At 53.6% G+C, this 24,745-nt stretch overlaps 1 protein-coding gene and 1 long non-coding RNA gene across 2 annotated transcripts in view; both read right to left on the bottom strand.

The window, feature by feature from the left end:
- LOC142929339 (uncharacterized) overlaps positions 1 to 24,745 on the bottom strand; it is a 335,621-nt gene that overhangs the window by 250,262 nt on the left and 60,614 nt on the right. The gene's annotated exons all lie outside the window — the stretch shown is intronic.
- Positions 276 to 21,673, bottom strand: LOC116947108 (uncharacterized). The gene is made up of 15 exons (XM_076070422.1): positions 21,501 to 21,673; positions 13,790 to 13,960; positions 13,583 to 13,673; positions 11,417 to 11,496; positions 10,723 to 10,805; positions 9,753 to 10,071; positions 9,356 to 9,520; positions 8,834 to 8,896; positions 8,492 to 8,563; positions 7,226 to 7,397; positions 6,085 to 6,273; positions 4,632 to 4,685; positions 4,150 to 4,217; positions 2,708 to 3,368; positions 276 to 352 (listed from the first exon to the last, which is right to left on the bottom strand). Exons 2-15 carry the CDS (start codon positions 13,910 to 13,912, stop codon positions 276 to 278), a joined length of 2,217 nt encoding a protein of 738 aa, XP_075926537.1. The 5' UTR covers positions 13,913 to 13,960; positions 21,501 to 21,673.

Genomic DNA, 24,745 nt, shown 5'->3' with positions numbered 1-24,745 from the left:
ATGGACGGATGTTGGACTCTCACGCTAATTAAATCCGTCCGCGTGGCCTCCGCCGTTGTTTCAGATTCCGCGAGACGCGCGCGCGCGCACGCGCGCCGCACGCGGCACCCGGGGGGGGGGTCTAAGTTATAAATAAATAAACTATCTTTAAATATTGAATGAGGCGTGAATATAATAGATGCGAAATCGTCCACAAATCCATTTATCTTCAGGCGCTCCCGTTCGCAGTTTGAAGTCGTTTCCTGTGACTGCGAGGTTCATGGCACGGAATGTGTTCAGTTAGAATCATCCGAAGAGCCCTTGTTGATGGGGGTCGAGGTGGGTATGAGGGCGGTGTCCCGGCACATCATCCCTACCTCCGAGGGTCGATAAAAGCGAGGATCCTAGACCCCCCGCAGCCCCCCCCCCCCCCCCCCCGTTGGGGGCGCCAAGGGGCTTAGCTGTTTGGGGATCCTGAGCCCCCAGCAGCCCCCAGCAGCCCCTCCCCTCTTGGGCTGGCGCTGCAGCCCCTCCCCTGACGGTACAAGGTACCGTTCCATTTATGTTGCTACACAAGGATCGTGAAGGGCGGTGGTCGGCGACTTTGGGAGGTGTTCATCCAGCAGTGGATTGACCATGGCTGATGATGATGATGATGTCAATCCACCGCGTGATGAAGGCATCTCCACCGCTTGTTCGGTTGCGAGGGTTGATTGACCATACTTCACCACCCTGGTCAGTGCGGGTGGCGGAGGGTTGGAGCGTCCATGACAGGATCAGATATCACTCGCCACTGATGTGAGCCGTGGTCGGGTAAATTGAACTCAAGTTCTGGGGTCAGGGGGCGCACTGCGCTAACCACTGCGCCACCGCTCCCCCACCCCCCTCCCAATTTAGAGTGCGATCCATTTAAAGATGCCCCAGGGGGCACCATATCGTAGAGAGAGAGTCCCTTTGCGAGAAACATCGCAAGTTCACCGTCACCGATTCAAGCGAAGACCGACTCGGGCTGCTGATGAGACACTGCGTGGTGAAACCGGGCCAAAGTGGTTTTCTCGTCTTGAATCAACTCTGCAGCAATTGCGCACTCCCACAAGGCCGTGTGTGCGGCTGATGGAATGTTTTTAAAAAAGTATATGTTTGTTGTTATGTGCAGACGGACACGTGAATGAGACATTGTCTGCTCGGCTGTTGTCAGTATGCGACTGATTTCGTACGACACAATCGTACTGCCTTCTCGACAGCCGATTGGGTACTGTAAAAGCGATGGTACGCACGTGGCAGAGAGCGGTTACGATGTTGAACGAGTTGCATTGAGATTGATGGCAGGTGTGTAGTCGAGAGGGCTTTGCAGATCACGTATTTAGTTATATTATTTTAATGGCGCATCTGTAAATGGATCGCCCTGTTCTATTTAATTCTCAAAAGACATCGCAGTGATTGTAAAACGACGTTTACGGGATGATGACTTATTGGATTGTGCTCAAATATGTGATCATGATGATGATGATGCTCATGATGATGGAATCATCATCATCATTGCAGTCAATTATAGTTTCACCATCATTACTCTGGTGACATCATCACTGTCAGCACAAAGGACCATCATCATGCCATTATCATCATTAGATGCGGCATCAGTTCCCTCGATATAATTTATAACGCCAATGGTCATCGTCATCGAGTAATATTCATATCACCATTATCATCATGTATTTTTCATACCATCATCATGTATTGTACATATCATCGTCATCATCATCAAGTACTGTTCATATAAGCGTGTACTGTTCATATAATCATTATCGTTACACTCATAATGCTAAACGATTATATTCCATAGTCATTCACCGTCATTCCCTACACTCACTCACTCCCATTCAATAAACGCTGTTATTCCCTTCTCATTCACTGATATTTACTAAAATCATCCATTGTAATTCCAGATTCATTCCCTAGAGTCGTTCAATGTAACGATTTCCAAAGATGCTGTCGTTCACGAGACTTTCCCATTCCCTGGACACTAGCTCTTATTCACTGCTATCGCCCAGGGTCAGTGATGCACTGGGAACTCCTATCGACTCATTCTCCATCGTTCTATGATTCACTCGGACTTCACCACCACCTCCACCACCACCTCCACCAGCACCTCCACCACCACCACCACCACCACCTCCACCACCTCCACCACCACCACCTCCACCACCACCACCTCCACCACCACCTCCACCACCACCATCACCTCCACCATCACCACCACCTCCACCATCACTTCCACCACCTCCACCACCTCCACTACCACCACCACCACCACCTCCACCACCACTTCCACCACCACCTCCAAAGATCCCCCCGTATAGCCTTAACAGACTGTTGGGGCAGGTACTGATAGCGAGCAGCAACCTATGAAGACCGGTAAGCTACACGAGGGGGTGGGGGCGGCCAGCGCCACGCCGGGCCGCCTTTGTCTCCCAAGTGGCGATGTTTGCTGCACACCGCACCAGCTACTCATTTGAGGCCGAGTCGACCTAGAGGAGGAGGAGGCCCAGGGCCGGTTCAGATCATCGTCATCGGTGGTCGTGAGCGCAAAATATCGAATTCGGGTCGCCGGGTTCGTGGCGCGGCTCAGGTCGCTAACCGCTACCGCCGCCACCGCCGTCACCGCCACCGCCACCACCACCACCACCACCGCCACCGCCACCACCACCACCGCCACCACCACCACCACCTCCACCATCGCCTCCGCCACCGCCGCCGCCGCCACCGCCACCGCCACCGCCACCTCCACCATCACCACCACCACCACCGCCACCACCACCGCCGCCACTGCCACCGGTAGCCTCTCCTCCACAGCTGCGGTAGCCCCCATCGCGGCGCCGCTGGGTGGTGGCGCAGTGCGAGTGGTAGCCGCTGTCCCGGATCCGCGGCGTCTCCAGGAATTGCCACTCGCCGGGGTCGCCGGGGTCACCGGGGTCGCCGGGGTCACCGGGGTCGCCGGGGTCGCCGGGGTCATTGGGGAAGTGGGGATTGAGAGAGGCGGTGGTTTCGGGGAGGAAGATGATGGAGCTAATGGTGCTGGTGATGATGGTGGGGATGGTGGGGATGGTGGTCATTGTGGGATTTATGGTAGTGGGGATTATGGTGGTGGGGGTGATGGTGGTGGAGATGATGGTGGTGGTGGCAAGGATACTGGTGATAGTGGTGATAGTTGTGTTGGTCGGAGTGGTGGTGGTTTTGGTGGGGATGATGGTGGCGACGGTGGTGGTGATGACGGTAGCGGTGGTGGTGGTGATGGTGATGGGGGAGCGATGTCCGTCCAAGCTGCGGCTCCTGGGTCGTGAGGTCCGGCCGACAAGAGGAGGAACCGTCGAAGATGACGTAGACAAACCCTGTGGCCACGAGAGGATGGAGAGGGATCAGGTGGATGATGATGATGATCATGACGAGGGTTGTGATGGTAGTGGTGAAGATGATGGAGGTTATCATTATGATGGTAGTGATCGTGCTGATGATGATTAACTAATCTCTTCTGTTTTATTTTTCGATTTAAAGCTTTCGTGACTGCAAGGATTCATCTTCTTTGGTTCTTTCGGTAAAGTCACGTAGAATGAGAATAAAATAATAAATTGATAAAAATAAAATAACACAATAATATTCTCACGACGTTTCGGCCACAACACAAGCGGCCTTCATCAGGTGAAGGGACGAGACTGTCTGGTAGGACAGCGCTGGAGTTGTCCTACCAGACAGTCTCGTCCCTTCACCTGATGAAGGCCGCTTGTGTTGTGGCCGAAACGTCGTGAGAATATTATTGTGTTATTTTATTTTTATCAATTTATTATTTTATTCTCATTCGACGTGACTTTACCGAAAGAACCAAAGAAGATAATCTCTTCTGTTCAATGAACAATGGGCATTAGGGTTGCAAAGGTCCACTCTCCCAGAGAGTGAGTGAGTGAGTGGGCGAGTGAGCCAGCAAGCAAGCGGATGGGTTGGTGATTGAGTGGGTGGGTGAGTAGGTGGGTGAGCGGGTGGGCGAGCGAGCGAGCGGGCGAGTGGATGAGTAAGAGAGCGAACGAGTGAGTGAGTGATTAAGCGGCTGAGTGAGTGAGCAATCAGCTGAGTGAGCGAGTGAGCAAGCGGCTGAGTGAGTGAGCGAGCAGTCGGCACCTGGAAGCTGTGTCTCCGAGCAGTCGTGCCTTCCACACAGGGGCGCTTGTGTGACGTCTCCTGCACGACTACAAACAAAACGAGACCAGCTCTACTTCACCATGAATCAACAACACATGTCTGGCATAGGCCCGGGTCGAGGCATGGATTCAGCATCGTGATCACCAACAGAAGCAGTGGTCATTTTCTATCAACTGCTATGTTGATGACTTTCTGTCCCACTCTCACATATTTTGGATCGAAGCGTCATCATCAGCTTCAGCATCAATAGCTATAATCATCATCAGCTGCAGTAGCGATATCTATAATCATCATTGTTATCATTATCATCATCAACTGCAACAGTGTCAGCAGCAACAACTATAATCATCATCGCCATCAATAGTAGTAGCAACATAAGCCATTATTCATCCACTGCTGGTTTAATCTCCCCATACCCCCCCCACACACACACAGCACCGCACGTGTTTTTGGGGGTGTACCTTGTGAACGTGCGCGTCTGAGCGTGACCCCGCGCGGACCCCGAGGCAGCTCCTCTGCAGCCGCTCGCGAGATGAAACACAAACAGACGCCACACAGCAACACACAACGGAGGCAATGAACGACCAAGCCGAATGATTAAAAATCAACAGCGGCGTTATATGAATTCCGTCCGGTTATTTGTCGTTGTCGTCGTTCGAGGCATCGGCGGTGCTCACATCTCGTGGTTTTACAAGCCCCACGTTCCCATCGCGGAGGAGGTCCCTCCAGAGTGGCACTCGTTTAATCGCCCCCCCCGCCCCGCGCCTTCCGGAGGGACATTCAATTCCACATTCACGTGGCGCGAGCGAGCATCTCTCTCCATCCACAGAACGGAACGCTCAACGCTGACTTCCACGCAAAGTGGTAGGCGCTTTATCGGCCCTCAAAAGGACGATGGGCCGAGTAAAAAAAAAACGTGTCTTTCTTTCTTTCTTTGATTCAAACAAAATTCTCCGCTCAGGGCACAGGTGCAAGCAATCGAGCGGCCGGGATGGCATGCCAGGGTAGAACGCCAGGACGCAACTCGCGTCTTTTATAGCGCGCACCTGGCAGGGGGGGGGAGGGGTGGGGGGTAGAACGTGCGAGACGCATCACCGCGGTATGTTCGCTATTCGACGATTCAAGCCAGAGCGCCGCACGCGGAACCGCTCACCGCCTGCACGCCACCCCCCCCCGCCCCCCTACTGCATCGATTCGTGAATTATTATTATTATTGTTGTTGTTGTAGTCGTCGTTATGAGTGTGCATCGGGGGCGACTCGGCGCCTCGCGATCGCAATGTCGCGAGTTCAAGAACCCAGCTTGGGGGTGGTGTGGGGGGGGAGGGAGTGGTGGGGGAGGAGGAGGGGGGACGAGGAGGAGGGGTGGGGAAGGAGGGGGGGGGGTGTTGACTCGGCGCAATCATCCCGACGAGTGACGTCACAATCGGTCCTGGGGCCCCAGTGACCGACTGACCGGCGTGGTGAAGTATGGCCAAGGAACCGCAGTGACGGACGTGGCGTGGAGATGAGGCCTTCATCCATCCGCCAGTGGGCTGATAAAGGGCCTATGCTGTGTGCGCGTGTGTGCGTGCGTTACTGGTAACGTTGGGGTGAGCGGTGGTGCATCGGTTAGCGTGCTGCGCTACAAACTTGGCGACCGAGGTTCGATTCCCGCTGATGGCCACCAACATCAGTGATAGCGATTATCAGAACCGGTCCTGGGCCTCCCCTAGATCGACTCAGCCTCAAATGAGTACCTGGTGTGGTGTGTAAACATCGCCACTTGGGAGACAAAGGCGGTCGGGTGTGGTGTTGGCCACCCACCCCCTCGTGTACCGTCCTGGCCTCCATAGGGTCCTACTCGCTAACAGCACTTGCCCCAACAGTCTGTTAAGGCTATAGGGGTGGGGTGGAACCTTTGTCTCTGTCATCACCTTGAGTCTCGTCTTGTCCGACGTCTGCCGCGACCCCCGCTTCTCCTCCGAGAGGGTCCCCGCAGTCCCCTCGCTGCTGCTGCTGCCGGGCCCCCTGTGGTCTTGCGGGGTCAAGGTCGGCGCTGGGGGGCTCCGGGGGGCTCGAGTCGGGGTAGTCGCTGATGAAGCATTCTCGGTAGGGGAGGCCGTCTGCAATCGTGGGGGAGACGGAGCAAGCCATTGTACCCCCCCACCAGGGGGGGGGGGGGTGACGGAGCAAGCCATTGTACCCCGCACTAGGGGGGGCGGGGAGACGGAGCAAGCCATTGTACCCCCCCACCAGGGGGGGGGAGACGGAGCAAGCCATTGTACCCCCCCACCAGGGGGGGGGGGGGGAGACGGAGCAAGCCATTGTACCCCGCACTAGGGGGGGGGGAGACGGAGCAAGCCAATGTACCCCCCTCTGCGATCTTACATTTACTTGCAAATTCCAGCTCTAGCCCCGCCCACTTACCCTTGGGTTGTCCCCACCTGAAACCTCTATAACCTTTGGCTGCGGTAGCTCTCTCGCTACATTTCTTCCTGCCTCAGCAGTCCGCCTGCTGTATTTTTCCACCTGGAGACGATTGCTCGTGTTGCGATCGAAACGTCGTGATTTCATTTTTATTATTTTTCTCTCTACGTGACTTTACCGAAAGACTCAAAGAATAATCTTATATATGCACAAACATGTTGATGGGCCACTTAAAATCGAGATTTGGGGGACCTTAAAATGAAAAATCTCGGATTTTCAGATGTTTCGCTGTTGTGTGTTTCCTGAAAGCTTCCTTGTCGGGAAGTACCCTAGAGGTCTTTGAGACACACAGATGAAGGTTTTATTTGTTTAGATTCTGAAAAGCGTGACCACCGATAAGGCGAGCACCCCCGTCTGTGTCAACCAGATCGCCTCCCTCCCTCCGCGTGGCGCTCGCGCTTTGAGAACAGTCGGCGACGATGCCAAAAAACGCGCGCACGTGACTTGTGATCATTATCACCATCACGAATTACGAGCGCGGGGTCGTGCCCTGGGGATCTTTGGCAAAAATTCGGGAGGGAGGTGGTGGGGAGGGGGGGGGTGGGGGGTGGTGGTCAGTCCGCGCGTCCGTCGGTCCAGTCCACCCACCCTGCTCCCGCGCCCGCATCCTCGCCAGCAGCGGCTGCAGCTGCACGTGCAGCTGGTGGCAGCGGCGCACGTGGTGCAGCAGGCCGCTCGCGTGCCGCGGGTGCCCGGTGCACAACGTCAGGCGGCCGCCAGTGGACGCCCGGCCCTCGAGGCGGACCACGAACCGTGAACCCTGCGGGGGATGGGGCGGTGGGGGGCGGGGGTAGTGGAGGGAGGGGGGCAGGAGGTGCTGTGTGTGTGTGTGTGTGTTCGCGTTGAACTTCTTTCGCACCGTACGTAGCCCACCGTGTTAATCGCAGGTGCGGGGGGAAGGCGGCGGGCAGTGGACAGAACAAGAAGAAGAAGAAGAAGTCGCAGTCGTGGTCATCACCATCATCATCTCTGTGTGTCTCAATCGGCTCAAGCCTCCACGTGACTCCCGTGCCCCCCCCCCCCACTCTGAGCCCCCCCTCCACCCCTCCCCCTTGCCCACTGTGAGAACAGCAGACGCTGCTTCTCAAGATGAAACATAAGGATGGGTTTTTTTTACCCTTTCTGGCAATAAAACAGGGCATGCACAATGTGCGTTGATTACTATGTGAATAAGCCAAGCGGAAATGGACACCCATTGTAATTTATTTGCAGTCATTAATTCCCCCCCTCCCCCCACACTTCGCACGTGAAGGACTCACAAGTGACATCATCACGTCTACCCACTCTATATAAGGAACGAAACAGGAGGATTTCTCCACAGATCTGGCTGTCGCCTGATGAAGCTGGTTGTAATTACTGGTGAAACGTCGTACTCAGATTGTAAATGTTGTGGTTTTGCTCTCCAACACACCGGTGTGCTGTACTAGCAAAGAATTGGCCACGTTCTGTTTGAAACCTCACTAATTTTCTCGTCTGCGTCTGGTGGTGGCGGGTTTAATGACGCATTCACATGTACGCGATCCAACCCAAAAACACCTATATTATGAATAAAACAGGCGTTAAGATGTTCAAACACCAATTAGAAACGTTTTGCAAGGCATCAAGTCTGCATTAACCACACACAGTACTTGTGATGAACATACAAACAAAACATGCTCTGATAATAATATATTGCCATTGTCCTTGTAATTGATTGGCCGACACCAGAGATAACTTTATTTAGGGCCTAGTCTGACGCTCTCTCTCTCCACTCTCACTCTCCATTCTCTCTCTCTCCCCTCGTCCCCCCTCTCTCACCTGTGCCCCCCTCTCTCACCTGTGCCCCCCTCTCTCACCTGCGCCCCCCTCTCTCACCTGCGCCGATATCTTCCTGATGTTCGTCCACGGCACCGCGTAGAGAAACTCCCCCTGGTGCTTCCCCGGGCCCTGAGAGAGAGTGGGGAGAGTGTGGGAGGGAGAGTGCGAGAGAGGGCGGGCAAGATATGTTTATACCGTGCCTATTAAAGTTCCCATTTACAGGCGTTCGTCACTCCACTGCTGTACGAAAGCCGTCATGCTCAAGCGGGGTTATTTTTTGCCATACGTCACCACAGTGCTTGTGTGAAGGATGTGAAGCCCGGGACCGGTTCAAAATGTTCAGGTGAGCGGTGGGGTGAGCGATGTGGCGAGCGATGTGGTGAGTGTATCACCACTCACCTGAAAAATCTGAAGTCCATCGAACGACACTCCTAGGATGAGTTCACGGTCCACGTGTTTATCCTGCAGAGATCGTCAACTCATTCGTTGTTTCAGTCGCTCACTTCACTCCTTTCTCCTGAATCATTCAGCTCACTCTCACCCACACACTCTCCAACTATAACTCATTCACTCATCCAACCACCCACTCACTTACCAACTCTCCCACTCATTCAATCACTCATCAACTCTCCCACTCATTCAATCACTCACTTACCAACTCTCTCACGCATTCATTCACGATGGTGATGATGATGACGATGGTGATGATGATGACGATGGTGATGATGATGACGATGAAGATGGTGATGTCGACGACGACGATGACGATGAAAATGATGATGGAGATGACGGCCGGTGCACTCATCACGTGAAGCAGCAGGTGGTAGCGCGTGATGGGCACGTGACAACGATAGTGACGACGACGACGACAATGACGATGAAGACAATGGTGACGAGGGTGACGTGCGGTGCGCTCGTCACGTGGAGCAGCAGGTGGTAGCGCGTGACGGGGACGTCGTCGGCGAGCCGAGTGCACGCCTCGCGCACGAAGCGCAGCAGCGCGCGGCCCCGCGCCAGCCCCGCCAGCTCAGCATGGGCACGCGGCGCGTGGCGCAGCACGAAGCCACGGCCCCGGCGGGACAGCACCTGGCACGCGCCCACATCGCCACCCATCGTCGTCATCGTCGTCGTCATTGTCACCATCATCCACATTAATTCCTAGCACGTGCGACACCAGCTGCATCACCGCCACCATCAAAGACAAAGACCCCCCCGCTCCCCACTCCGTAAAGCCTGAACAGACTGTTGGGAGCAAGCGCCGTAAACTTTCCCCACCCCTGCGTCTCCTTCTCCTCGCCGCGACTGTCTCGCTGCGTACCCACGCGGGGAAGTAATCGCTGGGGTCGAAGTACTCCGCGTCGCCGTGGCGAGTAGGCGGCGGCGGCGGCGGCGACGGCGGCGGCGGCGCCGGTTCCCCCTGGTCCCCACCTCGCCCCGTCGGGTCCCCGTGCGCCTCCGCGTCCTCCCGCGTCGTCTTCCCCGAGGCGGCCCCGGCCGGCCCCACCGCGAGGTCCCCGAAGTCGCACTGCAGCGCGAGCGCGGCGAGCGAGAAGAAGGCCTCCTCCCTCCCCGCGCACCGCGACGCGCGCACCTGGGCTCGCACCTGCGCGTAGTACCAGTGCCTCGAGACCGGGTCCCTGGGGACGGGGAGCAGGGGGTGGAGCGGTGGCGGGGTTGCGGGAGGCACAACGCGCACCACAGGTGAGAGGGGCTCGTCATGATAACGGTGAACCGGCCAGGTGGCTCCATGGCACGGCACGTGAGAGGGTGGGTGACCAGCGCACACACACACACACACACCGGGTCCGCGACACGTGCGTGCGTGTGTGTGTGTGCGTGCTCGCTAACTTGCCCCGACGATTTGTTAAAGGCTATACACGGGGGTCTCTGAACCGTTCCTGGGCCTCTTTTGGTGTAGCGGTTAGTGTTCTGCGCTACAAACCCGGTGACCCGAGTTCGATACAGGCTCACGGCCAACACCGGTGACGATTATCTCAACCGGTCCTGGGCCTTGCCTAGGTCGGCTCAGCCTCAAATGCGCACCTGGTTACGGTGTGTAAACATCGCCACTAGGGAAGACAAAGGCGGCCGGGCGTGGGGCTGTCCACGCACCCTCATGCACGTGTGTTGAACTTCTTTCGCACCATGCGTAGTCAACCGCGCTAAATTGGGGCTGCCTTACCATGGCCTTCATGGATGCTGCTCGCAAATAGCACTTGCCCCCACGGTCTAATGAGGCTATACGGGGGGAGGGAACCTTTGTATTTGTGTCTGTACCGTACACGCACCGGATGGCGCGGGCCAAGTCCACGTAGCACTGGGCTCGGAAGAAGACAGTTAGAGGGGGTCCACTCCTCCCGGCAGCCTGCGCCTGGGGCGGGCGGCGGCGAGGGGCGAGGGTTGGGGAGGGGTTTGAATGTTGGTGAAAGGTGAGGATTGGTGAAGAGTGAAGATGGGTGAGGTAAGGGTTGGGACAGGGTCAGGGTTGGGACAGGGTCAGGGTTGGGACAGGGTCAGGGTTGGGACAGGGTCAGAGTTGGGACAGGGTCAGGGTTGGGTCAGGGTTGGGACAGGGTCAGGGTTGGGACAGGGTCAGGGTCGGGTCAGGGTTGGGACAGGGTTGGGACAGGGTCAGGGTTGGGACAGGGTCAGGGTTGGGACAGGGTCAGAGTTGGGACAGGGTCAGGGTTGGGTCAGGGTTGGGACAGGGTCAGGGTTGGGACAGGGTCAGGGTCGGGTCAGGGTTGGGACAGGGTCAGGGTTTGGACAGGGTTGGGACAGGGTCAGAGTTAGGGTTTGGGACAGGGTCAGTGTTGAGCAGCGTCTGTGGGTTAGGTTCATCTGCGTTAAGTGTCGAGCAAAACACCCCCAAAAACACCACAAGAAGGGGGTGCGCGTGTGCGTGGTGGTGGGGGAGGGGGGTGGGGTTTGTGGTGGCAGTCTGTGGATGTGCGGGTGCCACGGGGGTGTCCCCACACAAACCTGGGCCACCTCCCGGAGCCACTGCTTGGGGCAGTACTTGCCGAGCTTGCCCTGGGGCTCCATGAACACGTGCTCGTTCCCTGCAGCGCACACACACACACACACAGCGGCGGGCACACGCGCGCATTGCACGTGTGTATAGAGGCACAGGCATCGGATAGCCTGGATTTGCTTTTGGGGCAAGTGCTGCTAGCGAGCAGCGCCCATGTCGGCCACAACCGCACATGGAGAGAGGCTGTGTGGCCAGTCTAAAACTACGCGCCGGTGAGGGTAACTCTCTTGAGTTCTATATTGCAACTCTCCAAGGGAGACATCAGGTGGACGGACGCTTGTGTTGTGCCCGAAACGTCGTGATTTAATTTAGTTATTTTCATTTTATTATTTTCATCATTATTTTTATTTTCTACCTACGTGACTTTACCGAAAGAACCAAAGAGTATGGATCCTTGCAGCCACGAACACTTCAAAATCTAGAATTAATGTCTCACACGTGCACGAGAGAGTGAGTGTGTGCAAGTGCGTTGGAGTTTGATGGGCTAGAGAAGGTATGGACTAATGCGGTACAGAAGGATTGTAGAGCTGAGTGGACTTTCCGATAACCAGTACCAGCAGTGTCAAGATCGGCCTCTGTGAAGGAGGCTCCTCATGAAGGAGTTGGAGGCAGTCGCCCTCCAACAACAACGGAGAGGAGCGACGCTCACAACAACGAGCAGAGCTCCGGGTGGCTAAAACATAGGACGTTGGGGAGCAGAGTCGGTGCATCTGCCAGTCATCTCAGTCAACCCACGGCACCTGGATCTGTTCCGTGACCTCCTGCCAATGGGCCTTCCACACTTCAGGTGGCCGCTAGCATGGCACCAGCGCTCTGGTGACATCACCGCCACTTGAGTGGAGTGTGAATGTGAGTAAGAGTGTCGCGAGTGTGAGAGAGCCAGCGTGCAAGGGTGAACGTACGAGCGTGTGAATGAGCGAGTGTGAGAGTGAATGGGTGTCGGTGAGTTTTCATGCATGGGAGTGTGACTGAGAGGGTGTGGTTGTGAGTGTTCGTGTGTGTGGTGTCGTGGTTAGTACGCAGCGCTATGAAGCTGGTGATTCGAGTTCGATTCCTGCTCACGGCCGCCAACACCAGTGACGATTATCTCAACCGGTCCTGGGCCTCCCCTAGGTCGACTCAGCCTCAAATGAGTACCTAGTGCTGTGTGTAAACATCGCACCGGGGGAGACAAAGGCGGTCGGGCGTGGTGCTGGCCACCCACCCTCTCGTGTCCCGTGCCGGCCTTTATAGGTGCTCGCTAACAGCACTTGCCCCTACAGTCTGTTAAGGAATATACGGGAGATCTTTGTCTTCGTGTGAATAAGAATGTGTGAGTGTGTGTGTGAGAGTAAGGAGTGTGTGTGTGAAAGTAAGGAGTGTGTGTGTATGATTAAGTGCATGTGAGCGCAGGAGTGGGTGTTAAACTATAGCAGAATTATGCTATATTGAGGGTGTAACCATGCACGGTGTGGGTGTAAACACCGGGAGTGCAGGGCACGTGTAACAGTGCACGGTGTGGGTGTAAACACCGGGATTGCAGGGCACGTGTAACAGCGCACGGTGTGGGTGTAAACACCGGGAGTGCAGGGCACGTGTAACAGCGCACGGTGTGGGTGTAAACACCGGGAGTGCAGGGCACGTGTAACAGCGCACGGTGTGGGTGTAAACACCGAGAGTGCAGGGCACGTGTAACAGCGCACGGTGTGGGTGTAAACACCGGGAGTGCAGGGCACGTGTAACAGCGCACGGTGTGGGTGTAAACACCGGGAGTGCAGGGCACGTGTAACAGCGCACGGTGTGGGTGTAAACACCGGGAGTGCAGGGCACGTGTAACAGTGCACGGTGTGGGTGTAAACACCGGGAGTGTAGGGCACGTGTAACAGCGCACGGTGTGGGTGTAAACATCGATAGTGCAGGGCACGTGTAACAGTGCACAGTGTGGGTGTAAACACCGATAGTGCAGGGCACGTGTAACAGCGCACGGTGTGGGTGTAAACACCGGGAGTGCAGGGCACGTGTAACAGCGCACGGTGTGGGTGTAAACACCGGGAGTGCAGGGCACGTGTAACAGCGCACGGTGTGGGTGTAAACACCGGGAGTGCAGGGCACGTGTAACAGTGCAGGGCGCTCACGGATTGAGATGCTGATTCCAAAAAACCTCGAATCTCGGACCCGCAGCAGCGTACACACCTGCGCCAGCAGCTCCTGCCCGGTCACACTCACCTGCGCCGCTCAGGGTCACGGAGAGGTACAAAAATAAATCACGGCCGGTTAACGGTCACGGCCGCGGGTCAGAGAGTGAGCGGCGGAAGGGTCAGGGGTCGCGCTCGTGACCTCACCGCGGCGGCCAGCTCCAGCGCCCGTCCGTCGGGCAGCGCCACCCGCAGGGCGCAGTGCGGCCCCCCTCCTCGACGCCGCGACTTGGCCCCCGGCACGCAACTCGCCGGGGTCGGCAGGGACATGGCGGGGTCTGTGGGGGGGGGTCGGATAAGGTGGGAGGGGGAGAGGGGCTAGGGAGAGAAACACACACACACACACCGTCGTCGTCATCGTCGCCAGATGTTTATGTTGAACATCTTTTGCACCGTACGTAGCCAACCGCTGTGGTGGAAAGACTATAAATTGAACAAAAAAGAGCCGTTCTAAAGAAATTAGTTTTCAATCTAGATGATTAGAAATTGCATAACTCCAGTGGCTTCCTAATATGGGAAGGGAGAGCGTTCCAGACGGCCGCAGAAGCGCATCTGAAAGCGCGCGACGCGGTGACCACCACCGTCTTTGTTTAATGGCCAGCCAAAAGTCGCTGCTTCGAGTATGACCAGATTTCGCGTGATGGTTTATGCTCATCATCATCATCATCGTCGCCATCACCGCCATTGTCATCATCATCATCATCGTCGTCGTCATCGTCAAGGTCGTCGCCGAGTCTCCGTTGACACGGGGGTTCATCCAGCCCGGAAGATCGTAGCGGCAGAGCGAGCGGCTAGCAATGGGAAAGGTCACGAGGTCAAATCCCGGTTGGGCGGTTGACTCAGCCCATCACAGCTTTGGGAGGTGGGGTATATAAAAGGAGCACCACGTTGTGGGGAAGCCAAACGGTAGATGTCCAAGCGAGACACTGCACTCGTCAACCGTCCGCAATAGGGAACGGGGAATTTCCACCACGGGCTCAGCAGAAAGATGATCACTGCATTCAATGGTCGTTTGAGTGGGAACTTCCTTCGACTTCCCTTGAAGCAGTTCAACCCCCCCCCCCCCCCCCTGACGCCAGTCTAAGCCTTGGGATTCCTCCCGTCAAAGTGAACATTCTGATTCTGACATGGCTGGCTGGCTGGGAGGCTCAACGGGGACGCAACGGCGAGGCTCCTCCCACCCAGATGCCCCGCCCACCTTTATATAGTCACGCCCACATCTACTAAGCCCCACCCAGGTGGCCGTAGGCTTCCAAATACTCTTCACGTAGCAGGGCCCACTGTTTGCGTTACTCCGCCCACTACTCAGGTGGCCCCGCACACGAAGGTAGCTCCACCCACTGCTCAGGTTGCCCGGCACACGACTCGGGTAACTCCACCCACTGCTCAGGTAACCCTGCCCACTACACAACGTTTTAATACGTTTTTTTTGTGTGTGGAATATTTGCTGGTTTATTCCAGGATGTTTCTGTTACGCGTTTGTCGCTTTAAGATGCTCTCTGTTCAAATTGTGTTTGTTGCGGTTGCACCCAACTTAAGAGCCGCATGGCTCACAGGGCTATACCTAATAAATTAAATTTGAAAACTTGAAACTTGAAAGGTAGCCCAGCCCACCACACATGTAGCCCCACCCACTACTCAGGGAGCTCGTCATTGCTCAGGTAGCTCCGCCCACTGCCCAGGTAGCTCCACCCACTTCTCAGGCAGCCTTAGTACTCAGGTAGCTTCGCCCACTGCCCAGGTAGCTCCACCCACTGCTCAGGTAGCCCCGCCCAGTGCTCAGGTAGCTCCGCCCACTGCTCCGGTAGCCCCGCCCAGTGCCCAAAGTCAAGCATAATGCCTTCTCATTGTTTTTTTCGGTAAAGTCACATATGTAGAAATACCATAAAATTATATTAAAATATATCAATCACGACGTTTCGACCGCAACACAAGCGATCTTCATCAGGTGTAAAGAACAAATAATGGAGGTAAATACAACAAGAAGATGAGAGACGAGAATTCAACAAACCTAAGAAAAAACATTAAGAAAAGCACAACCAGTCAGGCCAACAACACAGTTAGACACTTACCTGGCGGACCACGAATTTCAGAAGAGTGCTAAATTTCGTGTTCAACCTTTGGATTCTTAGGTTTGTTGAATTCTCGTCTCTCATCTTCTTGTTGTATTTACTTCCGTGATTTGTCTGTCTATGCTGTCGCGTTGTCACCACAGGTGGACAGGCAGCCAACTGCCCGTACAGCTCGTGCTTAAGGTTTCCTTTTGCTCGAATACAGAGCAGCAACCACGCCTCGTGACCATCCAGCGGTCATCATTGAAAAACTCGGATCCCAGCAGCACTCGGTCCCATCAACACTCGGATCCATCAACACTCGGATCCATCAACACTCGGATCCGTCAACACTCGGTCCCATCAACACTCGGATCCGTCAACACTCGGATCCATCAACACTCGGATCCTTCAACACTCGGAATCATCAAGGCTCGGATCCATCAACACTCGGATCCTTCAACAATCGGATCCCATTAACACTCAAATTCAACAACAATCAGACCCAACAACGCTTGGACTCGACACTCAGACCCATCAACTCTCGGACCCATCAACACTCGGACACATCAACACTCGGACTCATCAACACTCGGATCCATCAACACGTGGACTCATCAACACTCGGATCCTTTTACACTCGGACTCATCAACACTAGGAGCCACCAACACGTGGACTCATCAACACTCGGATCCGTCAACACTCGGACTGATCAACACTCGGACACATCAACACTCGGATCCATCAACACGTGGACTCATCAACACTCGGACCCATCAACACTCGGAGCCATCAACACTCGGACCCATCAACACTCGGATCCTGTTACACTCGGACTCATCAACACTAGGAGCCACCAACAAGTGGACCCATAAACACATGGACTCATCAACACTCGGATCCATCAACACCCAGACTCATCAACACCCGGACTCATCAACACTCGGAGCCACTAACACTCGGATCCATTAACACCAGGACCCACCAACACTCGGAGCCACCAACACGTGGACCCATCAACACGTGGACTCATCAACACTCGGATCCATCAACACTCGGATCCATTAGCACTCGGACTCATCAACACTGGGAGCCACCAACACGTGGACTCATCAACACTCGGATCCTTTTACACTCGATCCATCAACACTCGGATCCATCAACACTCGATCCATCAACACTCGGATCCATCAACACACGGATCCATTAACACACGGATCCATTAACACTCGGACTCATCAACACTCAGATCCTTCAACACTCGGACTCATCAACACTCGGATCCCATTAACACTCAAATTCAACAACAATCAGACCCAACAACGCTTGGACTCGACACTCAGACCCATCAACACGTGGACTCATCAACACTCGGATCCATCAACACTCGATCCATCAACACTCGGTCCCATCAACTCTCGGATCCATCAACACTCGGATCCTTCAACACTCGGACTCATCAACACTCGGATCCCATTAACACTCAAATTCAACAACAATCAGACCCAACAATGCTTGGACTCGACACTCAGACCGATCAACTCTCGGAACCATCAACACTCGGTCCCATCGACACTGGGATCCATCAACACGTGGACTCATCAACACTCGGATCCTTTTACACTCGGACTCATCAACACTAGGAGCCACCAACACGTGGACTCACCAACACTCGGACCCATCAACACTCGGATCCATCAACACGTGGACCCATCAACGCTCGGATCCATCAACACTCGGACTCATCAACACTCGGACTCATCAACACTCGGACACATCAACACTCGGATCCATCAACACTCGGACTCATCAACACACGGACACATCAACACTCGGACTCATCAACACTCGAATCCATCACCACTCGGATCCATCAACTCTCGGATCCATCAACACGCGGACCCATCAACACTCGGACTCATCGACACTCGGATCCATCAACACTCGGATCCTGTTACACTCGGACTCATCAACACTAGGAGCCACCAACAAGTGGACCCATCAACACGTGGACTCATCAACACTCGGATAGATCAACACTCGGATCCATTAACACTCGGTCCCATCAACACTCGGATCCATCAACACTCGGATCCATTAACACTCGGACTCATCAACACTCAGATCCTTCAACACACGTACTCATCAACACTCGGATCCCATTAGCACTCAAATTCAACAACAATCAGACCCAACAACGCTTGGACTCGACACTCAAACCCATCAACACGTGGACCCATCAACACTCGGATCCATCAACACTCGATCCATCAACTCTCGAATCCATCAACACTCGGATCTTTCAACACTCGGACTCATCAAAACTCGGATCCCATTAACACTCAAATTCAACAACAATCAAAACCAACAACGCTTGGACTCGACACTCGGACCCATCAACACACGGACCCATCAACACTCGGACCCATCAACACTCGGACCCATCAACACTCGGACCCATCAACACCCGGACGCATCAACACTCGGACTCATGAACACTCGATCCATCAACGCTTGGTCCCATCAACACTCAGATCCGTCAACACTCGGATCCATCAACACTCAGACTCTTCAACACTAGGAGCCACCAACACGTGGACTCATCAACACTCGGATCCATCAACACGTGGACTCATCAACACTCGGACCCATCAACACTCGGATCCATCAACACTCGGACTCACCAACACTCGGATCCATCAACACGTGGACCCATCAACGCTCGGATCCATCAACACTCGGACTCATCAACACTCGGACTCATCAACACTCGGACACATCAACACTCAGACCCATCAACTCTTGGAACCATCAACACTCGGTCCCATCGACACTGGGATCCATCAACACGTGGACTCATCAACACTCGGATCCTTTTACACTCGGACTCATCAACACTAGGAGCCACCAACACGTGGACTCACCAACACTCGGACCCATCAACACTCGGATCCATCAACACGTGGACCCATGAACGCTCGGATCCATCAACACTCGGACGCATCAACACTCGGACTCATCAACACTCGGACACATCAACACTCGGATCCATCAACACTCGGACTCATCAACACACGGACACATCAACACTCGGACTCATCAACACTCGAATCCATCAACACTCGGATCCATCAACACTCGGATCCATCAACACTCGGACTCATCAACACTCGGTCCCATCATCACTCGGATCCGTCAACACGTGGACCCATCAACGCTCGGATCCATCAACACTCGGACTCATCAACACTCGGACTCACCAACACTCGGATCCATCAACACGTGGACCCATCAACGCTCGGATCTATCAACACTCGGACTCATCAACACTCGGACACATCAACACTCAGACCCATCAACTCTCGGAACCATCAACACTCGGTCCCATCGACACTGGGATCCATCAACACGTGGACTCATCAACACTCGGATCCTTTTACACTCGGACTCATCAACACTAGGAGCCACCAACACGTGGACTCACCAACACTCGGACCCATCAACACTCGGATCCATCAACACGTGGACCCATCAACGCTCGGATCCATCAACACTCGGACTCATCAACACTCGGACTCATCAACACTCGAATCCATCAACACTCGGATCCATCAACACTCGGATCCATCAACACTCGGACTCATCACCACTCGGTCCCATCATCACTCGGATCCGTCAACACTCGGATCCATCAACACGGGGACTCATCAACACTCGGATCCATCAACTCTCGGATCCATCAACACGCGGATCCATCAACACGCGGATCCATCAACACTCGGACTCATCGACACTCGGATCCATCAACACTCGGACTCATCAACACTCGGACACATCAACACTCGGATCCTGTTACACTCGGACTCATCAACACTAGGAGCCACCAACAAGTGGACCCATCAACACGTGGACTCATCAACACTCGGATCAATCAACACTCGGATCCATTAACACTCGGTCCCATCAACACTCGGATCCATCAACACTCGGATCCATTAACACTCGGACTCATCAACACTCAGATCCTTCAACACACGGACTCATCAACACTCGGATCCCATTAGCACTCAAATTCAACAACAATCAAACCCAACAACGCTTGGACTCGACACTCAGACCCATCAACACGTGGACCCATCAACACTCGGATCCATCAACACTCGATCCATCAACTCTCGGATCCATCAACACTCGGATCCTTCAACACTCGGACTCATCAACACTCGGATCCCATTAACACTCAAATTCAACAACAATCAAACCCAACAACGCTTGGACTCGACACTTGGACCCATCAACACTCGGACCCATCAACACTCGGACCCATCAACACTCGGACCCATCAACACTCGGACCCATCAACACCCGGACGCATCAACACTCGGACTCATGAACACTCGATCCATCAACGCTTGGTCCCGTCAACACTCAGATCCGTCAACACTCGGATCCATCAACACTCAGACTCTTCAACACTAGGAGCCACCAACACGTGGACTCATCAACACTCGGATCCATCAACACCCGAACTCATCAACACTCGGATCCATCAACACTCGGACTCATCAACACTCGGATCCATCAACACTCGGATCCCATTAACACTCAAATTCAACAACAATCAGACCCAACAACGCTTGGACTCGACACTCAGACCCATCAACTCTCGGATCCATCAACACTCGGACCCATCAACACTCGGTCCCATCAACACTGGGATCCATCAACACTCAGACCCATCAACACTCGGTCCCATCAACACTGGGATCCATCAACACGTGGACTCATCAACACTCGGATCCATCAACACTCGGACTCACCAGCACTCGGATCCATCAACACGTGGACCCATCAACGCTCGGACCCATCAACGCTCGGATCCATCAACACTCGGACTCATCAACACTCGGACACATCAACACTCGGACACATCAACACTCGGATCCATCAACACTCGGACTCATCAACACACGGATCCATCAACACTCGGATCCATCAACACTCGGATCCATCAACACGTGGACTCATCAACACTCGGACCCATAAACACTCGGATCCTGTTACACTCGGACTCTTCAACACTAGGAGCCACCAACACGTGGACCCATAAACACGTGGACTCATCAACACTCGGATGCATCAACACCCGGACTCATCAACACCCGGACTCATCAACACTCCGATCCACCAACACTCGGATCTATCAACACTACGATCCATCAACACTCGGACTCATCAACACTCGGATCCATCAACACTGGGACTCATCAACACTCGGATCCATCAACACTCGGATCCATCAACACTCGGATCCACCAACACTCGGATCTATCAACACTCGGATCCCATTAACACTAAAATTCAACAACAACCAGACCCAACAACGCTTGGACTCGACACTCAGACCCATCAACACTCGGATCCATTAACACCAGGACCCACCAACACTCGGGTACATCAACACTCAGTTCCATCAACACTCGGATCGATCAATACACAGATCCTTCAACACTCGGTCCCACCAACACTCGTATCCAACAACACTCGGACTCATCAACACTCGGAGCCATCAACACTCGATCCCTCTCCACCGCCACCACCGTGTTCGCTCTCGCGTGACTCACCACCTGTGCGAGTTTATCGCTGGGCACAGAGGCCCGCGTCACTCGCTCTTCCCACCCACGCCACGGTGTTAGCGAGCACCTATTACTGCATCACCTGCGCGCTAACCACGTGGTTTGCGAGTCGCCCCCCTCCCCTCTCCTCCATCGCCCCCCTCCCCTCTCCTCCGTTGCCCCCGACTCACCTGTGGAAGTTGAACCAACCCAACAATTCGAGAGAGCGATTCACAGCAGTCCTCGTCGTCAGGACCAGGGATCAGTCCTTCTCAGCCTGCAGCGGGGGACGGGGAGGGAGGGATGGATGGAGGAGGTGGGAGGGATGGATGGAGGAGGTGGGAGGGAGGGAGGAGGGGGTGGGAGGGAGGAGGGGTGGGAGGGAGGAGGGGATGGGAGGGAGGGAGGAGGGGGTGGTTAGGAGGGAGGTAGGAGAGGGAGGGAGTGGGTATGTATCTCAAACAGATAAAATGTCCACACCACGTCCACGTGTCGCTCAGACTTTCATACTTTACCGTTTTGTAGCGCGGGGATGATGTCTCCTTTTCTTAAAAAAAATGAAATAAACGCTTGTGATGGTAGTGATGGTAGCGGCATCAGCAGCAACCCGCTTGTAAATATTACACTTACGACTGAGAGGCAGAGAGGGACATGGGAGGGGAGGGGAGGGTTGGGGAAGATTGGGTGTGGATGGGAGGGAGGGATCTTTAGGGTAGGTGGGAACTTTATTGTAGAAATGTGCCTCAACCGCTTTCACTTCTCCGATGTGGCACTGCGAAATGTGTTTTGATTTATAAGATAATAATAACAACATTTTTTCACATGTAAAAAAAAAACTCAACACATGCGTCAATAACACTGTGGGCTTTACAAAATATATAATACAGGCGATATTTCTGGAAATGGTCCCTCTCTCTATGTGCTGTTATAGATGGGCCATTGTCCGAAACGTTGGCTGTTATTATTTGTTTGTTCTCTTGAAGGCTACGGTGTGTGTTAACGAATGTGTGGAGTGTTGTTGTTGTTATTTGTGATCGTGCACCCACTGCTAACGCAGCAGCACCATCGCCAAAATGTTTTTTATTATTTTGTATGGCTTCACGTGGCTCACACAGCCACCAGAGGTCGTATTTGTGTATGCATGTTGAACTTTTTTGCACGGTACGTAGCCAACCGTGCTCATCGGAGGTGCGGGGGAAGGACAACACGCAACACCAAAACATTGAATTCGTGAAGTGACCAAATTTGTGTCGCTCAGAACCCCTCCGCCACCTGACCCAACCAAAACCAAGTTAAATTGTCACGTGGCGTGCACGAGTTTAACCACGCGGCCGAATTACCGAATTGCTATCGTCCCAGCTTCGCTCACCTGGTGAGCGGAAGAACAATTCTTCAGAATACAGGGACTCCTCAATTTACGAGCATTCGACTTACGAACTTTCAGAAATACGAACAAACCTGTCCGTATGTTCAGTCGCCTGTTCGGACCGAGAGTCATAAGTTCAACCGCCGCGCAATAGAACGTGAAGAACCAGTGGCATCTACATCTACAGAACGTGAAGAACCAGTGGCATCTACATCTGCAGAACGTGAAGAACCAGTGGCATCTACATCTGCAGAACGTGAAGAACCAGTGGCATCTACATCTGCAGAACGTGAAGAAACAGTGGCATCTACATCTGCAGGACGTGAATAACCAGTGGCATCTACATCTGCAGAACGTGAAAAACCAGTGGCATCTACATCTGCAGAACGTGAAGAACCAGTGGCATCTACATCTGCAGAACGTGAAGAACCAGTGGCATCTACATCTGCACAACGTAAAGAACCAGTGACATCTACATCTGCAGAACGTGAAGAACCAGTGGCATCTACATCTGCAGAACGTGAAGAACCAGTTACATCTACATCTGCAGAACGTGAATAACCAGTGATATCTACATCTGCAGAACGTGAAGAACCAGTGGCATCTACATCTGCAGAACATGAAGAACCAGCGGCATCTACATCTGCAGGAGATTATAGAACTTTTAAAGCCATGCCCCGTATTTCGTGTACATTGCCGTACAACATGTTTGGAATCGACAATGGAATTACGAACAAATCGACTTATGAACATACGTCTGGAACCTACCTCGTTCGTAAGTAGAGGAGTCCCTATATCACAATCTTTATGTGGACTGGAGGAAGGTGTGAATCTTTTTGTCACAGATGTGCAGTCAGGGATTAGGGCTCAGCAAGGTTCATCAACAAAGAATACAATAAATGAAATCAGGGTATGATAGAGGAAAGTCAAGCAGGTCACTTCAAAATAAATCGACGTTTAATAAAGCGTGGAAGTACTGTGCAAAATGTACTCGTGCAAACATTCTTACAGATCGGTCAACAGCAAATACAACCTTGGGCAAGGCAGCAAAACAACAACAAACAAACAGTCCAAGACACAACAATAACCGTTGGATCCGCGACGTCTCGATGTTGAAACTTACGCCAAGCGCCATCAGGTGGTCAATCAAGCTCCGGGAAATCAGAACGACGTTGAGGAATTCACAATTCTGACATCCAAGGAGGAGGCTTTTTGATTTAACTTTGGTTTCGTGAAAATTCCCCGCTCATCTGTCCCCCTCCGATGAGTGAGCCGATCGAACCGAAATAGACGATTTGGTCAGGTGCGCCACGGTGGCTAGGAGATGTTAACTACCTCGCTTGGTATACAGGAGGACCTGGGTTCGACCCCGACCCTGGCGCCTGCTGTATATTTGGAGGTTGTGGTGTCTCTCTCTCTCTCTCATCATTATCACGGTGGCTAGGAGATGTTAACTCCCTCGCCTGGTATACAGGAGGTCCTAGGTTTGACCCCGACCCTGGCGCCTGCTGTAAATTTGGAAGTTGTGGTGTCTCTCTCTCATCATCATCACGGTGGCTATGAGATGTTAACTACCTCGCCTGGTATACATGAGGTCCTGGGTTCGACCCCGACCCTGGCGCCTGCTGCTGTATATTTGGAGGTTGCGGTGTCTCTCTCGCCGTGGTCGCGTGGATTTTTCTCCAGATCATCCGATTTTGTCCCCCTCCACATTTTAGAATCGACGTCACCACGCGTTCAGAGTATTTGGCTGCTGTACATGTCCACACCATGATGAGCCCACTTCGTTGTGATAGCCAGGTCGATCTTGAAAACGAACTAAACAGCTCAGTGCGCCTTACCTGGTCAAATACAAAAACAATGAGACTTGATTCGAAGCTTTCGTGACTGCAGGAATTACTCTTTGTTTTTTTCGGTAAAGTCACGTATAAATAAGAAATAATAAAATAACATAATAGCGTACGAAGTTTCGGTTGCAACACAAGCAGCCATCATCAGGTACAGAAGAGCTAAATTTACGAGAGAGAGGAAAGACACAACCCCAGATGTATATACAGACACCCAAGTAGG

This window comes from Petromyzon marinus, chromosome 29 (assembly GCF_048934315.1).
Source record: "Petromyzon marinus isolate PM22_M1 ecotype Great Lakes invasive population chromosome 29, UKy_Petmar_22M1.pri1.0, whole genome shotgun sequence".
Classification (NCBI taxonomy): Eukaryota; Metazoa; Chordata; class Hyperoartia; order Petromyzontiformes; family Petromyzontidae; genus Petromyzon; species Petromyzon marinus.
Note: the sequence above shows the minus strand (reverse complement) of the source record. Positions and strands in the feature narration are given on the sequence as shown.